The 17,636-nt window shown below is 41.1% G+C and overlaps 1 protein-coding gene across 6 annotated transcripts in view; it reads right to left on the bottom strand.

The window, feature by feature from the left end:
- Positions 1-269: 269 nt before the first annotated feature.
- The window catches only part of LOC120359156, a 159,712-nt gene continuing 142,345 nt past the window's right edge, over positions 270-17,636 (bottom strand). For all 6 annotated transcript variants that reach the window (XR_005575977.1, XR_005575973.1, XR_005575975.1 and 3 more), the window contains one exon: positions 270-451. Coding sequence is in view for 1 of the 6 variants with exons in the window: in XM_039455719.1 (XP_039311653.1) it covers positions 448-451 (4 nt within the window). In the remaining 5 variants the exon portion in view is untranslated. The remainder of the gene's footprint in view (positions 452-17,636) is intronic.

The following is a 17,636-nucleotide window of genomic DNA, read 5'->3' as shown; positions in this document are numbered from 1 at the left end:
AAGTTTTCATAAGAGTCTAAAAATTCCGAGTACGTCACTGTAAATGAGGAAGAAAGGGGAGGTTCTTTGATGTCGGCCACTGTTACCGACTAGTTAATATTATCTTTTTATCCCGTTCTTGATTAATGTTCCGGAGCTGACGATGTTTCTGGCGGCATTTTTTGATCAGGAAATGTGCGTATTCCAATTAATTTGATCGGCGGATTAGCGAGCCCGCCGCGGTTATCGCGTAAGGATCGTGGGGTTTTTGCTGAAAGATAAGGGCTCTCTTAGTGAGTTGGAATATTTATTTATTGTTCGAGCGAAGAGCGCGAGATACTTTGCCAAACTCGATCGTGGAACAGAAGTTGCGCGAAGAATAAATTCGTTTCTCGAAGTTGAGAATAGTCTCTTGCGGTTGTCTGCTGATTATCGCCTTTCCGACTTTTCCCCATTTCCAGATCGCTATCATCTGCAACAGAAATTTAAGCGTTATGTTTAATAGTTGAACGCATTTTATACGGAAGGAACAATTTTGCTGAAATACAGATCTGAAGATATTTATGTTGAAGAATTATATTGGATGTTTAACTTAATTGCTAGAATGTCAAAACTGTTTGCAGCAACATTGTCATACTTGGGCGTTCGACACAATTATTTTGACAGTTGAACAAAATTATTTTCTGGTCTGTATCTAGCTACATTTTTACATGCTGCAGTAAAATTGTTCTTTCCGCGTATGAATGTTTTGAAGAAAAGATTAGTAATGTAATTTACTAGTGTTTCTCTATGACACGCGCGTGAGTGAATAGAATAGCGAGCTACTTATTTGGTTGATAAGAACAAATAGAAATAATAGAGGGTTTAAATAGAAATTAAATGTCAAATATATATTTTGACGTTTTATAAAGAGTCATCAGAGGTGTCTCTTATCGAATCTCATTTTCTGTCTTCGCGGAAGGTAGATTCAAGGCGTCGTAATTTCAAGGCGGAAACGGAACGCGCACGTCTCACGGTAGGACGACGATAATAACAGCGATAACGTATTGTTGTCGCATTTGGCCCCACGTAAATCGGCGTGGATATTTTACGGCAGCGCGAGCAGATTACAGGCTCAATTAGCATGAGGACTACATAATTAATAACTTGATTAATGCGCCGAAGCGGAACGTCTGTCCATTCGTGCTCGTCAGGTCCGGCCCGCCGCGACCCGCTGCCGCCGCTGCCGCCGCCGCCGACTCGTGGATATCTCGCGTTTGCGCTGGCAGTCGATTGCGTCGTAATCGATTACTGCGTCGTATAATGTCGCTTATGCTTACCGCTCATCGCGTCGGCACGGCTCGCTTACGTTCATGTGTGTTTAGGCCCGTTGCCACGGGGCAAAACTCATTAGCGCGGCATTTCATATTCCGGAAGGGAAGTTGGACCGGCTGGCGATCGGCTCGCGCATCGGCCAGCCATTAATTCCGGTCAATTGTCAGGTATCCCGTCGAAAATCTGGCAATATTGAATGCCACGACAATATCGCTCGTAGATGTCTATCAGTTATGCATTGTGCGTTTTGAATTCTCGAAACGACGATTGCGAGGATTGCTGCACGCGAATGCCACGTTTACGAATGTCTTTATCAAACTAAAGGGGTTTAAATAATTCCATCATCCTTCGGTCTTTAGTGAGTGCAGTTTGCAGATTTATACAAAAAACTATTGTAGTATAATCTGCAAATTGTACTCACTAAAGATGAAGGAATGATAGGAGTGAAATTTTTACACTCCGTATACTACTTTGTGTTGAACAGAACCCGAACATATGTAGGTTGAAACGTTAAAATTGTATTGTATTAATCGATGTCAAATTATACCGTTTCACGTTGCGCGCAATAAATACAGCGTTGGCTCGGAAAGGCCATTTTATTTTATTATTTGTTACTCTCAAAGCCTTACTTAAATTTTAATTTTTATTAAGAGATTTAATTTTACCGGTTTAATTTATTTTTTGTTAAGTTTAATTAATAGTTAAGGAATTTTAAACAAAGAATAGGTAAAATTTCTTGAGATCTTATTGTATCGAAAAATCTCGAAAGATGTTGCGATTTGAATGAGAAGTACAGAATGAAATCCGGTGCGGAAATAATCTCATCTAAATATTAATTATCTCTACCGGGGGATCTCATCGGCCTGAGAACTGGCGTGATTTTGTTTTTGTGAGACCGCGCCTCGAATCGAATATCACCGTCGTGCGGTTCACGTTCTTCTCCAAACGTAACGCTCTTTCCTAATGTACCCGCGGCACAGACGCAGCAAATTAGAAAAAACGAGCTACTTCCGTATACAGGTAGCCCGTGGTGGTATATCGAACATTTATCAGCGGCGAAGACGGGAAGGCTGATCTCGAAAGACAAGCGCGATTGAGTTACGTTGATTTTATTCCGCATTATTCCACCCAGGAATCGCTCCTTGGCCGAATCAGTTTTATTTTCCGGATTGCCGATATATACGCGCGTCGAACGGCAGCTCGCTCGCTAGCTCGCTCGCTGGCACGCCGGGATTAACGTCATTGCGGTTTTTAAGCAGGCAATTTCCTAATTCGGTGCCCGGGGATCCCTGATTTATCGCGCTTTTGCCAGTTATTCCGTACTGCCGGTGATTTACGACGGAGTTCCGTCTCCGCCCCGCTACTTCTTCTTCCTTTTCTTCCGCTGCTTCTTCTGCCGCGATCGTCCGCCGTCGACGACGACGACGACGTGTCCTCTTCTTCTCGCTCCTCGTTCTAGCTTGTACGCGATCGAGCTCAGAGGGTGCATCTCGACCAAGTTGTATCGCGTCGAGTTCGCGAAAAGTCCTCTTTTTTCTTCTTCTTCGAGGAAAAAGATCCGCGGAACTTTGATTTGAAGTGAACAAAGTTTTGGGGTCGAGGATTGCGAGGAAATCGGCTTGCGCGGATCTGTGCCCCGACAATTGCGATTTTCGGATGATAATACGACTTGGGATTATTTGCGATAATTTGAACGCAAAATTTGTCCCCTATAATCCTTCTTAAGTCTTTTAGAATTTATTTCACAGCACGTAATATAAGAGAACAGATATAGATGGAAAATTATTTTCGCGACACTCCACACGTGATACTTGAATCTTTTAGCGTAGAAATAAAAACAAATTATTTATTTATGTGAGATAAGACGGAATCTAGGTTCTCTTTTAATTGCGAATAAAATAATTAACTATTGTAACATTAAGAACTGTTCCGATCTCATTTCTCTCCTTCATTAAGAGAAGCATCTACATATAAAAACGCGATTCCTTTATTTTTTCTCCGCGCGGTACGCGTCGTGCATCGCGCTTACCTGCGTTCCGTGCTGGGTCAAACAACGTTACCGTTACCTGGAAGCTAATTGGATAATTAATTGGAAGTAGTTACGAGGAGGCGCCACGTTGCACGTTGTCCGCGCGCGACCGTGCGAAATTTCTGATAAATCATAGGAAGACGCGCGTTTCGGAAGAATGCAGTCTATCCTATGTGATTAGACGGTGCAACGTGCAACGACGCGACGATGAGATGCGATCTACCGGTGCGTTACACAGTAATCAGTTAGCGTGGCATCAGGAGCCGCGCCTCCTTCTCCGATGCCCGTGCCTCGGTCCCTTCCCGCGCCTCGGTCCCTTCCATTTTTAATCAGAGGTTTTAGAAGGTTGCCGAGGAACTTTTTCCGCCGCAATATAGGCTCTTCGGGGTTTTTGCCCCCTTGGTCGCCGGCGAATACGGCGAGTGGGTTCAACGTACGGGCGGCGTGCGTTTACCGAATGCGCGGACTTTCCAGTGCGTGTCTACGCGCGCGTCCGCACGTGGAATCCTCAGGCGAATCGTATGGGAAGTCTCCTTCCGAGAGGGGAATTATAAACGGCGGATCCTGTAAATGCGCACTGCTCGATAATTAGTCCTAATCAGCGTTTAATCGCCGCCCGCCGTTGCCGCGTCGCAATCAATGCGTTCTCATCAAGGATCTGTGAAGTTGGCACGACGTACTGTTAATATGAAAAAAATACATAGAAGTCTAGTGGCACTTTTTTTTATAATTCCAGAGTTTCTTATAAAAATAACGAAGAGAGTTCTACAATTTTTATCCCAAAAAAACAAAATGAAAAAATGTGCCAACTTTCCGAATCTAGCACGATATCTCATCCTTTAAAGTATGTACTACAAGAAAACAAATATTTGTACATTTGACAAAAGTTTCAGTTAGTATTATCAAAGTCCTACCGATGATTGCAATTTCAAAAATAATTTACATAATTAACATTTTTTTTGTACTAAAATATTAAACATACTACGATACTTGGACAGAAAGTATCGTGCTGCCTATTTGTCGCAGTTCCAGCAGTTTAATATTTTAGTGTAAAAAAGATGTTAATTGTATGAATTTTGTTTTGAAATTGCAATTAGCGATATAACTTTGATAGTACTAACTAGAATTTTTGTCAAATATACTAATATTTATTGTTTTCTTTTACTTTAGAGGAGGAGGTGTGCTAGATTCACGAAATTAGCACATTTTTATTTTTGTTTTTTTTTTTTTGGAGGGGGGAGGGTAAAAACTGCAGAATTTTTTATTATTTTTATAAGAAACTTTGGAATTGTAAAATGTGCCACTGGAACTCTATGTATTTTTTTTTTTTTTTTTTTGTATTAACAGAATGTCGTGCCAACTTCATAGATTCTCTCATCAAACGCTATATCGCAGTTTTAATATTGCGATACGTAACGCGCAAAAAAAAAACATCACACGTCAGGTTTCTTTTATCCGTTTTCACGAAGAGAAAAATATGCGATTGCGACGCGAGTTGCGATAATCGACGTTATATCTCGTGGGCATTTTTAAGAGACATAAAAAAAACGTGCTCCAGTTAAGTGGGGTAAAATAACATGTCGTACGCAAGTCAATGGGATTCGAAGTTGCCCGATTGCGATTTTCGTGACTTCGCGGCTGCGTGTCCCTTTCGGAAAAAAACATGGAACTCCGATGTAAACCGCGCTTCGCACGCCTCAGATATTTCGCGTCGCTCTCGTCGTCGGCGAAAGTATATTTTTTCACGACTCGTTGAAATGAACGGGGTCCGGCCCGTTCATCGTTCCTTTGTTATCGTTGAGAGAACGTCGAAACTGTTGTTTCTCTGCGCGCAAAAACAGGGAGAGATGCGGGAGATGGAGGCGATTCACGGTGGACTGATCATCGCGCGAAAACAAGAGCGGCTTGTTTTCGCGGCAGGCAAACTTGATCGGTTTGCGTGCCGCGGAATACCGCATGCGAGTTTGCGTTAAAAAAAGAAAATACATCCGAAAAAAATACTCGGCTTATTTCGCCCGTCCGGCCGCATCGGGAAAAGAGAGGGTTTCTCCCGAAAGATTTGCGCACACAGAAGGTTTTGTACTTGAAGATTCGCGACTTTGTACGCAAGGAAAAAAAAAATGTAATTAACGATAACAGACAAAATTCATTGAATTCTGTTAAAAGTTTACGAATTTAAAAACTCGTTATTTTTTTATATATTTTTTCTATCAATTCCAAATTTTATTGTATTTTAATCAATTATTTAAAAAAATTGTTCATTGAAGTATAACGAGGAATGAAGAGATACTATTTTTTGGTGTTCCTCAAGGAAACTGATAGTCGCACGTATTTACACAAATCAGACAAGCTCGCACTTATTAGGATATTCTCGGGGGGACCACGCTCTTTTCGGATTCTCTCGCGTTGACGTTACTAAATATATTTGTGCGTTGCAGAGGAGGGTGGGCGAGGGTGGAGCAAAACGCAAGAGCCGGTAGAAGGGCTCCGTGGAAGGTTAGAGGGAGCGAGAGCCCTCGAAACGATCGTTTCGAGGTTAACGAGGAGGGCCGTGATTCGGAGGGGTGGGCGATCAGAGGGAGGATGGGGTGGAAGCTACGGGGTGCCGTAGTCGCGATGGATAATGGCGGAGACGACCGAGTCAACGGTAATGGCAGCCCTAGGGACATCGCTTGGATTCGAAGGATCGGTCTTCGCGAGGAAACACTCGTTAGCGATCTCCTAACTGTCCTGGATCGTCGCGGTCGCGTTTATGAATTCCGTCAGGAAGTCTAACCGTATATATCTCATATCGTCCCTATCGACCCTTCCGATTCCTTCGCAACTACTTAGATCTATCTTCGTGTTAATTTACTGTTCGTCTGCCGCAGGATAACTTTATTTATGAGCTCCCCATGATCGGTCATGCGTGGGCAAAATAAGAGACTTGTAGACAAAGACCCAATTATCCAAGATTTGAGGGGCTAAAGATACAATTAAAATGATAAAAAGCAGCAATTAACGAATTTTTTTTTGTGCCGGGAATTTAAAGGACAGTTTTGTATAACATACTTTCTACTTTGAGTTTAGATTTAAAATTTGATCTAAAATGATTTAAGCGTAAAGCAACTCCATCTTCCTACAGTAAATAAGTTAGACACGTTTTGAATTAACGCATGTTTCTACTTGTAGTAATAGCGTATAATCATATAACTTTTTAAATTAATTTGAGTCAAATTATTCATTAACGATGTAATTTTAATTTTAACATTTTATTGTTATTTATTTATACATACGATTTTTTATAAGGAAAGTGAACCAATAACGTAATTTAATGTGACGTAACGTAAAGTTGTTAATACACGTAATCGAAGTTTAAGTGTTTTTACGTGCTATATATGGAACGATCATAAATGCCGCATGTAACGTTATAATAATGAATATATTGCGTTTCAGGAAGATTAATTCTCACAATTATACCAGGATATCTCTGTTAAAGAATCTCTTCACTTAACTCAAGCATAATGTATTCCCATCACGTGCGGCTTTCAATTAATTGCACTCGTAACTGATATTTCCGTTCGTAGCACGCAGCGGCGCAATGAACCATTTTTGAAAAATATGTCATCAACGCGTAAATGTCGCAGTGCAGCGCGAAGGGTCAGGATACATTACGAGATAACTGTTCCTCCGTTTTCCTTTCTCCGCTCGTTGCGGTGTATCGCACAAGTCGGCTGTTTCTACCATACCCAGCGATCGGCGTTATCACCGTCGCCATTAGTTACTCCACGCATTGTAACAATTTTATAGCGGCCCCTCGCGGAGTTCGCCAAGTCCGGCGGCCGCGGCGCGGCGCGGCGGCCTTGCGTGTCGGAAGACGATAGTCGTCACAGTGACTGTTATATCAAACGGGGTCGAGATTGCGATAACGACTGGAACATACGTCGGATACACGGTTTACGTACGTACAGTACGTATGGTACCGTCGTAGTACTTAGCGTGAACGTACCTTTCCATTACGCAGGAAAGGGCTCGGAGAAACATTACCGTCACTTTACGTACTCGTTTTTCTTTTCAAGATCGCGTCGGTCATATTGCCGCAGCGCATATGTTGGAATCTATGCCAATATGCAGATTTTGAACGTTTTATTATATAACCCCGAAGAATTCTTTTTGCCGTATTGGTGCGCGACTTTCGAATTCTCGATGTTGGAACATTTAATTTTTAATACAAAAGTCACATTATTGCATATTCTGAATATTTTTATATCAGAAAAATATATATCTGTAGATATATATTTATCTATGCGCGCGTAAATTAATCTAAACCATGAGAGAGGTTCTGCCATAATTTATTTACTTTATAATTTCTCAGTAGATTTTTTTATTTTATCTGTACGATAGACTGAAAAATACAGAGAGAGAGAGAGAGGGAGAGAGAAGTTCTGTAAAAAAAGTAAATTTTATTCTTAATTTTATTCTGATAGACGAATATCAGGAATATTATACATTAAGAGAAAATTTTTTTAATTGAAAAATATAGCTTAATACGAATGTTCATGTAATTTTGTATTTTTACATAAAAAAAAAATGATTTTACAAATTAATTGATAATATTATTAATTTTAATTAAATGGTTTTTCTGGATAAAAAAATTTGATTATCTTAAATATAAAAATAATCTAACAATAAATATTTTTTTAGAAAAAATACTTGATTATTTCTTTACATTAATTAAGAAATTTGTTAACTTGACTGCAACTAAATACGCTATTAGGATCTATCGAGTAAATAATTTTTTTGTTTTAAAAAAATTTTGTTTGTTTTAAGATATTTTCTCTCTTGTAAAATGTGTAAGGAGTGTTATAATTACGGGTACCTTCGAAGGACGTGGATGTCAGCTTGATTTGCTCGCGAGGCGCGATACGGCTGTCAACCTATGTGTCGCAGGCTTTCCATCATGACCAATACGCGACAGCCTTGATCGTCCGTACCGTGCATATATCGTGTGTACGTAAGGTCCGCGTAAACGGCCGTACACTTTCCACGTACGCGTGATCCTACGAGGTCGACACGAAAACGTCGAGGAAGTTCTGATTCCGTATACGCCTGTGCGTGGCTCGAGCCAATCTCAGAGTTCAACGCTAGCCACTTGGCGTTTCCTACCTTATGCACACTCGTGTAGAGAGGTTGGCCTTTTATTCGCTTTCTAGGAATGGATTCGACCCGAACGTTTAGCCCAAATTTGATCAATTACTTGTACGTATGCCATTTTGACAACTAATTGTAAATGACAAAATTGACACATTTTTTTATAGTAAAATTAGAATGAAAGTTGAGAGGGAGGACGGTATTTACCAAGTATCTTGAAAAATTGAGCTAGATTCATATTTGAAAATTATTTTGTGGAATCGTCAAACTAATTGTAAGGCGTTCAAGCATGGCAAACGATGCAAAAAGTTTTAACTCTTCTAGTTATCAGCTTGAGTCCTATATAATTATTTTAATGATTCTTTCCGTTCCGTGTACGTATGATAAGTGTGTTTTTCTGTCGTTTAATTATGTATGTGGGAAGATTAAATTATTATAATTTAACACGCAGTTATATTATTCTATTCATAGTTTTGCTATAGTCAACTGGTAAATTGAAAGGAAATTTAGGAAGACTCGAGTTTACTTTCTTGAATTTGAAAATCGCACGCGAAAAGGTTCGCGCCATTCCTAGTCGCGATTGCAGCCTCGGTAACAGCGTCCACCCCCTCGTGAGACCACCGCCCTAAATGATTAATTACCGATCTCCATCGCGCGGAGAGATCCCACGTATACACGTAAGAAGGAGGGTTGTCGGGCGGCCTTAAAGTAAGCTCATTTCTAAAACGGATATTCCGTGTTCCGCGTGCCACGGAACGGTATTCGGTACCCCGACGTTGCTGCCACTTTGCCGCTCGCCTCTATCGCGCGAAGGGGGTTGCGTAAGTGTAGCTATGAGGGATGACGGGGCCGTAAGGGGTTGGCCTGCAGGCCCGTATAGTTGGGCCGGCTTGGTTCGGTTCGCGTGGCCGTGTGGCCGCAGCGCCGTTTCGCAGAGAGATTGTCAGATACCGTCGCTGGTCGGCGTAAATGAAATGTGGTATGTGCCAGAAAAAAGTTTGTACTTTGTTCCCCGCTGATTGATGGGGCGCAAAGTTTCCGTGCGCGTCTGAGAAATGAAAGAGTGAGGGAGAGAGGGACGCATCGTTCCTCTGCTTGCAGAGCGCAGAGGGAACGTGAAAACAGAATTTTATATGTGACGACAATAAAATAATTTTTTTTTTTAATCTTAAATATATACGTAGTAGAATCAAGAGCAAAAATGGTTCCTAATATATAATAAGTAATATACATTTATTATATATTAGGAAAAAAGATACACTGATAAATTAACAATGTATAGCAAGGAAAACTCTGAGAATTAAAAAGTATGATTTAAGTTCATCGTAAGCTCACTTTTTAATTACTCTTTCTTACACGATAAATAAAGATCAAAGAAGCTGAACAGCTTTCTCTTGGAACAGAGTTAAGTGTACATAAAAGTACTGATTTAGACGAATCATGACGATTAAAGATGAGATTTTTTCGAGGACAGCAACGATAGAAATATGTTAATCGGCAATAATAAAACGCGTCGGCATCCCTTTCGGGTAATGGCGCGATACAATATGCACCATCACGGCTACGCGAAATAATCCCGATAAAACGAGCCGTGAAATTTCCTAACCGAGACAAATCCGAACAGATTACGGAAATCGCGAATAACTTCATCGAGGTGGTCCATCCGATAATCAGATCCATCCGTGGCGGCGGCAGCGCGAGAGGAGGCGGCTGCGAGAAAAAGGAAAGAGAGAAAGGGAGGAGGCAGAGCGAAAGAGAGATCGTGTCCGCGCTCGGAATCCTCTCGAGAGAGGGTGACAATTCTCTTTCCTCGATACTTCGCCGCTCGTTCTCTCTCTTCCGACGTCCGTCCGGCTGCGTCTCTGTGTGCACGTTTTCGTGCGATACGCCGTGTTATCGTTTGCATTGCAAATGTGCAACCCACTCCGCCCACAGTCAGACACACCGGAGAACGACGTCGGAGCGTGCACGTTTTACGGTGAAATCGGCCGCGTGTGCGAGTTCGATGCTATATCCGAGGCCCGCGCGTCGGATGAATCACGGTACGAGACAACTCTAACGATGCGATCCGCGTAGGATGGATGGATTTACGCCGGGCGTTGCTTTTTTGGAACGTCTTAGCTTGCATCGACATTAATGAGATGTACGGGAGAAAATTAATCCCGCTGGAGCAGCGCGATCACGGGGATCATGTAAAATTTTGCTTGTAATATCTTCAGCGTTATATTTTTAAGAATATAAATTCTTTCGGTAGTTTTTCAATTTTTTATCTCTTTTTTTTTTAATGCAGGCCCGTTGACTTTTTACATTTTTATTTATTTAATTAAAAACTACTTTGCTAGCTCGTGTCATTGAATATGTCACACATATGGAAAGAACGATTTTGTTAAAATATCTAAAAATTTAGCTGGATACAGATCTGAAATTAATTTTTGTTTGACTTTGTTAAAAAAAAAAATTGTTAGGAGCTCAAGTTGCGACTGCTAGAATGTCAAAAGTTTATCAGCATTTCTTGAACGTCTTCATAATTATTTTGATGATCCAATAAAATTATTTTTAGATTTGTATCTAACTAAATTTTTATGTACTTTAGCAAAATTCTTTTACATTATTGTACATAGATACATGGGATATTGTCTGCACGTATAGGTATACGAAAAATGTTTGTGCATCATTTCGATAATAATTGCTTTTTGAAAAGACGGAAATGTAAAGGTAACAGCAAAGAAACGGTGTTTCAATTAAATATTGGACGCGAGATAAGGAAGTTATATTTTATGTTGCTAGTATTGCATTTTATGCAGACGGATTATGGCCTCGGATTTTTCTCGTAGTATGGAAACGGCCGAGTCACCCGGTCGTGCGCTGGTCACGCTAGTCGATCGCAATGGAGAGAGCACAATGGGTGAGGTCCGTAAAGAATCGTTGCGATCTATCATATTATACGTCACAGTTTTCTATACGTCGTACGCAGTCTTCCCGTAAAAGCGACCGACAAAGTATATTTCGAGTATACGTTTCTATCTAGGTTCAAGGGGAAAGTGAAAGCGATTTGGATCAGTACTTTCGTTTTAAGTTGGACTATTTTGTAGCGAGATTTGTTACATTAAAAAATGACATATTTTTTATGAAAACAATTATTAAAAGGAATAAAAATATACAAAAATGGTGTAAACATTATATACAGGTGCGGTTACAATTTTGAAAAGGTTTCATTGCACTTTGGCAAAGGTTTACTTATTAATAATAGTCTATAATAGTCAAATATTTTACAATATTGATCTAGATTAACTTTTACATTGAGAGAGGCGATCGATTTATGAATCACGCAATCATTGCCGATGATTGATGAAAGAAAAAAGGAAACGAGTGGAGAGGCTAGGGATATTAGGAACTAAAGAGGAGCAACGATCGGTCGATCCTTCGTTAGAAATTCTGCGCAATCATATTCAAGCAAATAATTCGTTAAGGCTTCCTCGAGACTCGTTCGTTAGGATAATTAAAATAAATTCAAATGACTTTCTTGTCCCCTGTCTTCGGTGTCACTGCCTCTTCGTTCTCTCTTTTGCCTACGAGACGGTCCGAACTCCTTAAATCCGTTGATTAGCGCAAAAATCTGCTTACAAATTAAGCGTGGAGGCTTCCGAACTCTCACAGAAGAATGCCGCGAGGAGGAGCGACTACATCGGTAGAAAGAAGAAGAAGACGAAATGGAAAGGGAAACGGAAGAGAAGCTTCGGCGAGAGGGTGAGCACTTTAATATCTTAAGTAAACCTGGCTCAGAGTAAAGGAGGAAAAAATAAGTTGCGCCAGACGAGAATCGCGGGAGGGAGAGACTTCGAGGGGTTTACGCGAAAACACGGTCGACGAATTAAAATGCTAGCGCGTAGAAGAAGGAGATTGCGGAACCGAGGGATTGTCTGGAGTTCAGATGGCAATCGAAAGTGAAAAATCATTTTTGCAAGGGATACAATAACGTGTAAGGCGTACGTTGTAAGGCGTATATGTAAATGGTTACCATCCCTTTCGAGAGGTTCCCTTTTTGTTGAAATATTTGAAATTCCGCAAAGATATACAAGTCGTTTGCGAGAGAGAAAAATTATCCGCATGCGGTGTACGTGTTACGACAGCACAAAGCGTGAATTCGCAACAGAAGCAGCGGCTTTTACGCTCCTTTGTCGCGCCCTTTCGACACCCGTTAAAGTTTTGTGTCTCAGAGAGAAAGAGAGAGAGAGAGAGAGAGAAAAGAAGTGCTCAGAGAGCACTAAGAAGCAGCTCTTCTCGCTCCCTCGAACGACGAGAGAAGAAAGAAAGAACGTGGTTTTCTTAATGAGAAGTACAGAGTAAAGCTTTCTTTGCGTCTCCTTTTGCCAAACCGCCTCCTCTCTCGTCCGTCTCCTCTCCTCCTCTCCTCTCGCATCGTCATCGTGCCCACCCTCTTTGAGTCGCATTCACGGAGGAGTCGAATCGGATTCGCGACTTCGAAAGGACGGGACCGTGTAGACTTTTTTTCCGGGCGACGAGCAGCCGCGCTGAAATGCTTCTTGTGTAAGTAAAAATCTAAAGTGACTACCGAGATCTAAGTTTTAATTAGTTTATCTTGGCCGCGTGGCCATTGAATATTTATGAGCCATCGCGGTCGCTCGCTGGCGCGGAGAAACGAAAAGAGGGAGAGAGAGAGAGAGAGAGAGAGAGAGAGAAAGAGACTGAGAGAGTGACGAGGGAGGATGTGCGAAGGAGATGGTAAAGGGACCCTTTGGCCACGTTGCTACGGGGGCTCGGAGGGGCCGGAGGATGTCGCCGCCGAGGGGGCGAAGAATGAGATTTCGGCGAGCGTGGAAAGGAACCGGCTGCGGTTGCTGTCATCCCGCGGGATTACGATTTTCGCTCTCAACTTCGTCAAAGATGCGCCATTCCGTGGACGTAATTGCGTTCGGAGCATCAACGATCGTGCGATGCAAATATATAGAGATGTAAAGTCCGATCGCGAGATGCAAAACGTATAGTTTAATAAAAGAAATAAATAAGAACGTACACTTGTTAGGACCACATGAAAGATGAATTGAAAAGGATACTAGTTTAAAATAGACGATTCATGCTCATTCTATCTTCGCTTATAATTCACGGTCTTGTTTAGCGGCGGGAATGAGTACGACGAAGAATCGCGAATGATAGCGGAGAAAATTGTAGGAAATAAAAAGAGATAAACAGGGGGCGGGACGACCGATGGTCAGGGCGGAACTCTACCTTCGCGAAATTCCAGGGAGGTTTTCAGAGGAAGAAGAATCTATAAACCCATAAATCTGCGAACAGACGGGACGAAGGAAGAGAGAGAGAGAGAGAGAGAGAGAGAGAGAGAATCTTCTCGAAAGAAGGAAGGCGGGCGCGGAATCGGCTGCCCAAATTTATGGCGGTCGCCGTAAAAAACAGAAGCAGAACGTCGTGGAATTTTTATTTCCAGCAGTTGTGCCGAGGCATTCGAGAAGATTGTCAGATTTAGTAGTATCCCGAGTATAGGAAAAGAATGGTCAATTGATATATTAATGTCAGATGAGTTATCCTATAATTTGATAGAGAAACGTTCGAGAGAGATCAAATTTTAAAGCAACCTTCAAGTAGCAAGTGTAATTAAAAAAAATAATTTTAAAAGCTCTAACGTAACCTCAGAATTACACTAAATGTAAAAATATGCATGTGAAAAGAAATCCAAGTTTTACCTTGTTTAAAAATTACAGAGAAATTATATAAATAAGAACTATATATTAGATATTTAAGAATTATTAAGTATTAAGTCAGCTACGTTAAAAAAATAATAGCAAATTTGATGCGGTACAACGCAATTTTTAAATATCGGGGAAAAAGAGAATGTTTGAAAAGTCAAACGCCTCTAAAATTATACGATAAAGAAGCTATCACGAGAAATTGCGATGCGTACGCGTTTGCGACGCCTAAAGGGCGTTAACATGGGCGGCTATGATGGGGAATTATGCGTGAGAAAAATCCGTTCGATTAAGTCTTCTGTCGAGCCCATTTGCGGGTGTCATCGTACTCTCGCGTACATTCGCGACACGTTTATCCACACAGCAGCGCACACGCGCTTAACGCGACACTAGATGCGTTACAGATTGTCGATTCTCATATTTACATTTTAATAACTCGTCTCTTCCACTTTCTCGCTGTCCGTACGTGTTACACTTGCGTTGGCACAGAGCCGCTCGTTTTCTTATTCCTCTTTCATCTGTTGCGCGCGATTATTTCACACTTTTGATGTAAAGTTACACTAGACGTATCTTTGATCCTGAGATTATTATTAACACCAATGTCTCGTTCTATTAATATTAATATTATTAAATGTAATATCATGTATTTACATTTAGTTTCGAGTAATTCTGTGTTAATGTATCAACGCTCCGAAATAACATTTTTACTAAATAACCGTCACGTTTTCTTATTTGCAAGTTTTATTATGTAAAAATGAAATAAAACGAATGAATCTTTTTATTTTTTAATTACTCTTCTTCACTCCGATACTCATCGGATGCAAAGTGAGTTCTCTCTGTTACTTTTTCTTGACTTTCGCCAGCCGATCTGTTCACGTCCCTCATCTCTCTTACCGCGCTATTCTTTATTACTATCTGCCTCACCTTCACGAACCATCTCGAGACGGTAAAACGTGCAAGCGGACCCACGAATGGCGACGGCGGGGAAAGCATTTAAATTTAAAAGGATCTAAGTTCGGAGTTTTAAGCGGACCAAAGAAAAAGTTCGCCGTCTCCTCGCACCCCATGTCCCGCATCGGTCGGGTATTTGCATGAGAAAAGTGCTCTACGATTCTTTCGATTACACACTCGCGACGCGCCGCCGTGTGCCCGTCGAGTTAGCTCGCATTCTAGAAAACTCTTTGAGAGGGTCCTTGGTAACGATGAACTTTCAGATAGATGTGACACCGTACACGTGTTCCATTCACACCAGAACGGCCGCGCGGCTCGCTTCGACGAAGTGCCTCTTGCGCACGACGTACCTATTCGACTTCTTTTTATTTTTCCTTTCAAATTTTTTCCCTCCTCCGTCGATTGTAGGCTGGTCTTAGCGTTTCCCGGTTTGACGAAGTTGCGCGGTCGGTTAAGTCTCCCCGAAATAACTCGATGCGCGACGAATCGCTTTAAAATTCACAGCACGCCCGCACAAGACCTCAACTCGCAACTGCTAATTAATAATCAGCCGAGCTAGGAGCATACTTTTTGTCAATCTTAAATATCACCACGAATTATTAATTACGTGTTCATTACTTTCCTAACTTTTATTATATGTTTATAAAATGTGTGTACCTAAAAAAAATGTTACGTTAAATTTTTCATTTAGCTAAATATTTTGTTTCTAAAATTTTATTCAGAAACAAAAGGCATTTTTTTTGTGTTTTTTTAGTTTCTCTCGGACATCTTTATTAACAAATATGTTATTTTCATTGCACAGGCAAATATATATTTTTTCCACGAAGCTTCCCCTCCGCCCTTTTCTCAAGTATGAAAGCCGCTGGCTCCCGATGGAGGTTGATATTGGCGGTTGATTATCAATTTTCTACCAATTTGGTTCCACTTGTAGCGGCGCCAGCTTTTGTCCCGCTAATCACCCCTTGGCTCCCGCTTTCACCCCCCGCTGGGTACATCCGATCCGCTTTGCATATTACGACACGATATATCTCCACCATTGTACACGAGTTGACGAGTCTCGTCCAACGTCACGTTCCTTTTCTCCCTCAATCAATTTTTTTATTTCATCGACGCGACGGGGAAACGTGATGATTTTAGAAATAATTTTTTTTAACAACGACGGCCGCGGCTCGAATAAACCGAGAGTGTTTCCAAATTATTGTGAAAAATTTAATAACGTAGTATCAACGAATTTACAAATTGGAAAACGTATAGATTATCCAGGGCGAAAAGAGATGGACGTAAAAATATTTGAGGATTGCACTTAGTCCGCACATACAAGTATTTTATAACTAGATATAAAAGCGTATCGATATAAAACGTGTCGCAACCGGTTTGGATACCTCACGCGACGCTTCCTCTCAGAATCGAAGAACGTTGCTACAGTTTTTCGCGAATTAAACGGGCGGGAGAGCGCGCGCTCGACAAAACAACAGAGGGATCAAACGTGGACGCTTATGGGATCAGCGATCTGAAAACGTTGTGTTGTTTCAGGTGAGCCAGCTCTCACGCGCCACACCCTGTTTTCCGCATTGAAATCATCCCCCGTACCTGCACACATACATGCGCGTGTACACACGTACATTCCCGATGCCCAGTCGGTCGCGTTTCCTCACTACGAACGATTGGAATTTTGAAATCGTTCTCTCTAGCGCAAAACAATTTTTCTAAAAAACAAAAAAAAAAACAAAAAAAGAATCGAATAAAATGCGCCGGCTTGGTGTAGCCCGTTGCGTTCGATTCGAGAACAACCGCCATCGGTGAATATTTTTACTCGGATATCGCCGGAAGACTTCGCATTGAAGGTACATTATTCTGATTTCGTCAAGATAATTTTGCGTCATATTAAAATAAACTCTTAGAATTAAAAAATAATGATTAGAAAAATAATTTGTAAATAGTATTTAAGTATCTTAGTATTTAATGAGAGTTTAATTATTATTCAATTTAGTATTTAATTTAGTTTAGCGTTTAATTTATTTGCTCAGCCATAAATGATTTTAAATGTTCGTTTCAAGTGCAATGTAAGCAGTTATAACACTACGGCACAGTGTACGGTTGGACTTTCAACGCTCGAGATTCGCTCTAATACATTCTTCGCTATTCTCGGGAGTACTCTAATCTAAGCGAATCGCGTAAACGAAGATGTGGACTATTTTAGATGTGGGAACAATTTGAATTTAAAATCGCGTAAAATTTAGCCGATGCAAACGATAAAGACCCTTTGTTTCCGCGTACTTAATAAAAATGTCAGGGAGATGATGATACGGCGGTGTATATCTGGCATCGCCACTCCTACTCTAAATTCCGCCGAGCTGTCGGCAATAAACGGTGTATCACTGTTTTCCCGGCACATTAAGCGGTACACCCATCGGCGGCGTTTTTTTTCGCGAACTTAAGCAAAACAAATCGGTGTCATACTTTCGTAATGGCGGTGCGCATCACGATATTCGTGGACAATAAAAAACGGAAGT

This window comes from Solenopsis invicta, chromosome 12 (assembly GCF_016802725.1).
Source record: "Solenopsis invicta isolate M01_SB chromosome 12, UNIL_Sinv_3.0, whole genome shotgun sequence".
In the NCBI taxonomy this organism is placed as follows: Eukaryota; Metazoa; Arthropoda; class Insecta; order Hymenoptera; family Formicidae; genus Solenopsis; species Solenopsis invicta.
This window is presented reverse-complemented; position numbering and strand designations above follow the sequence as displayed.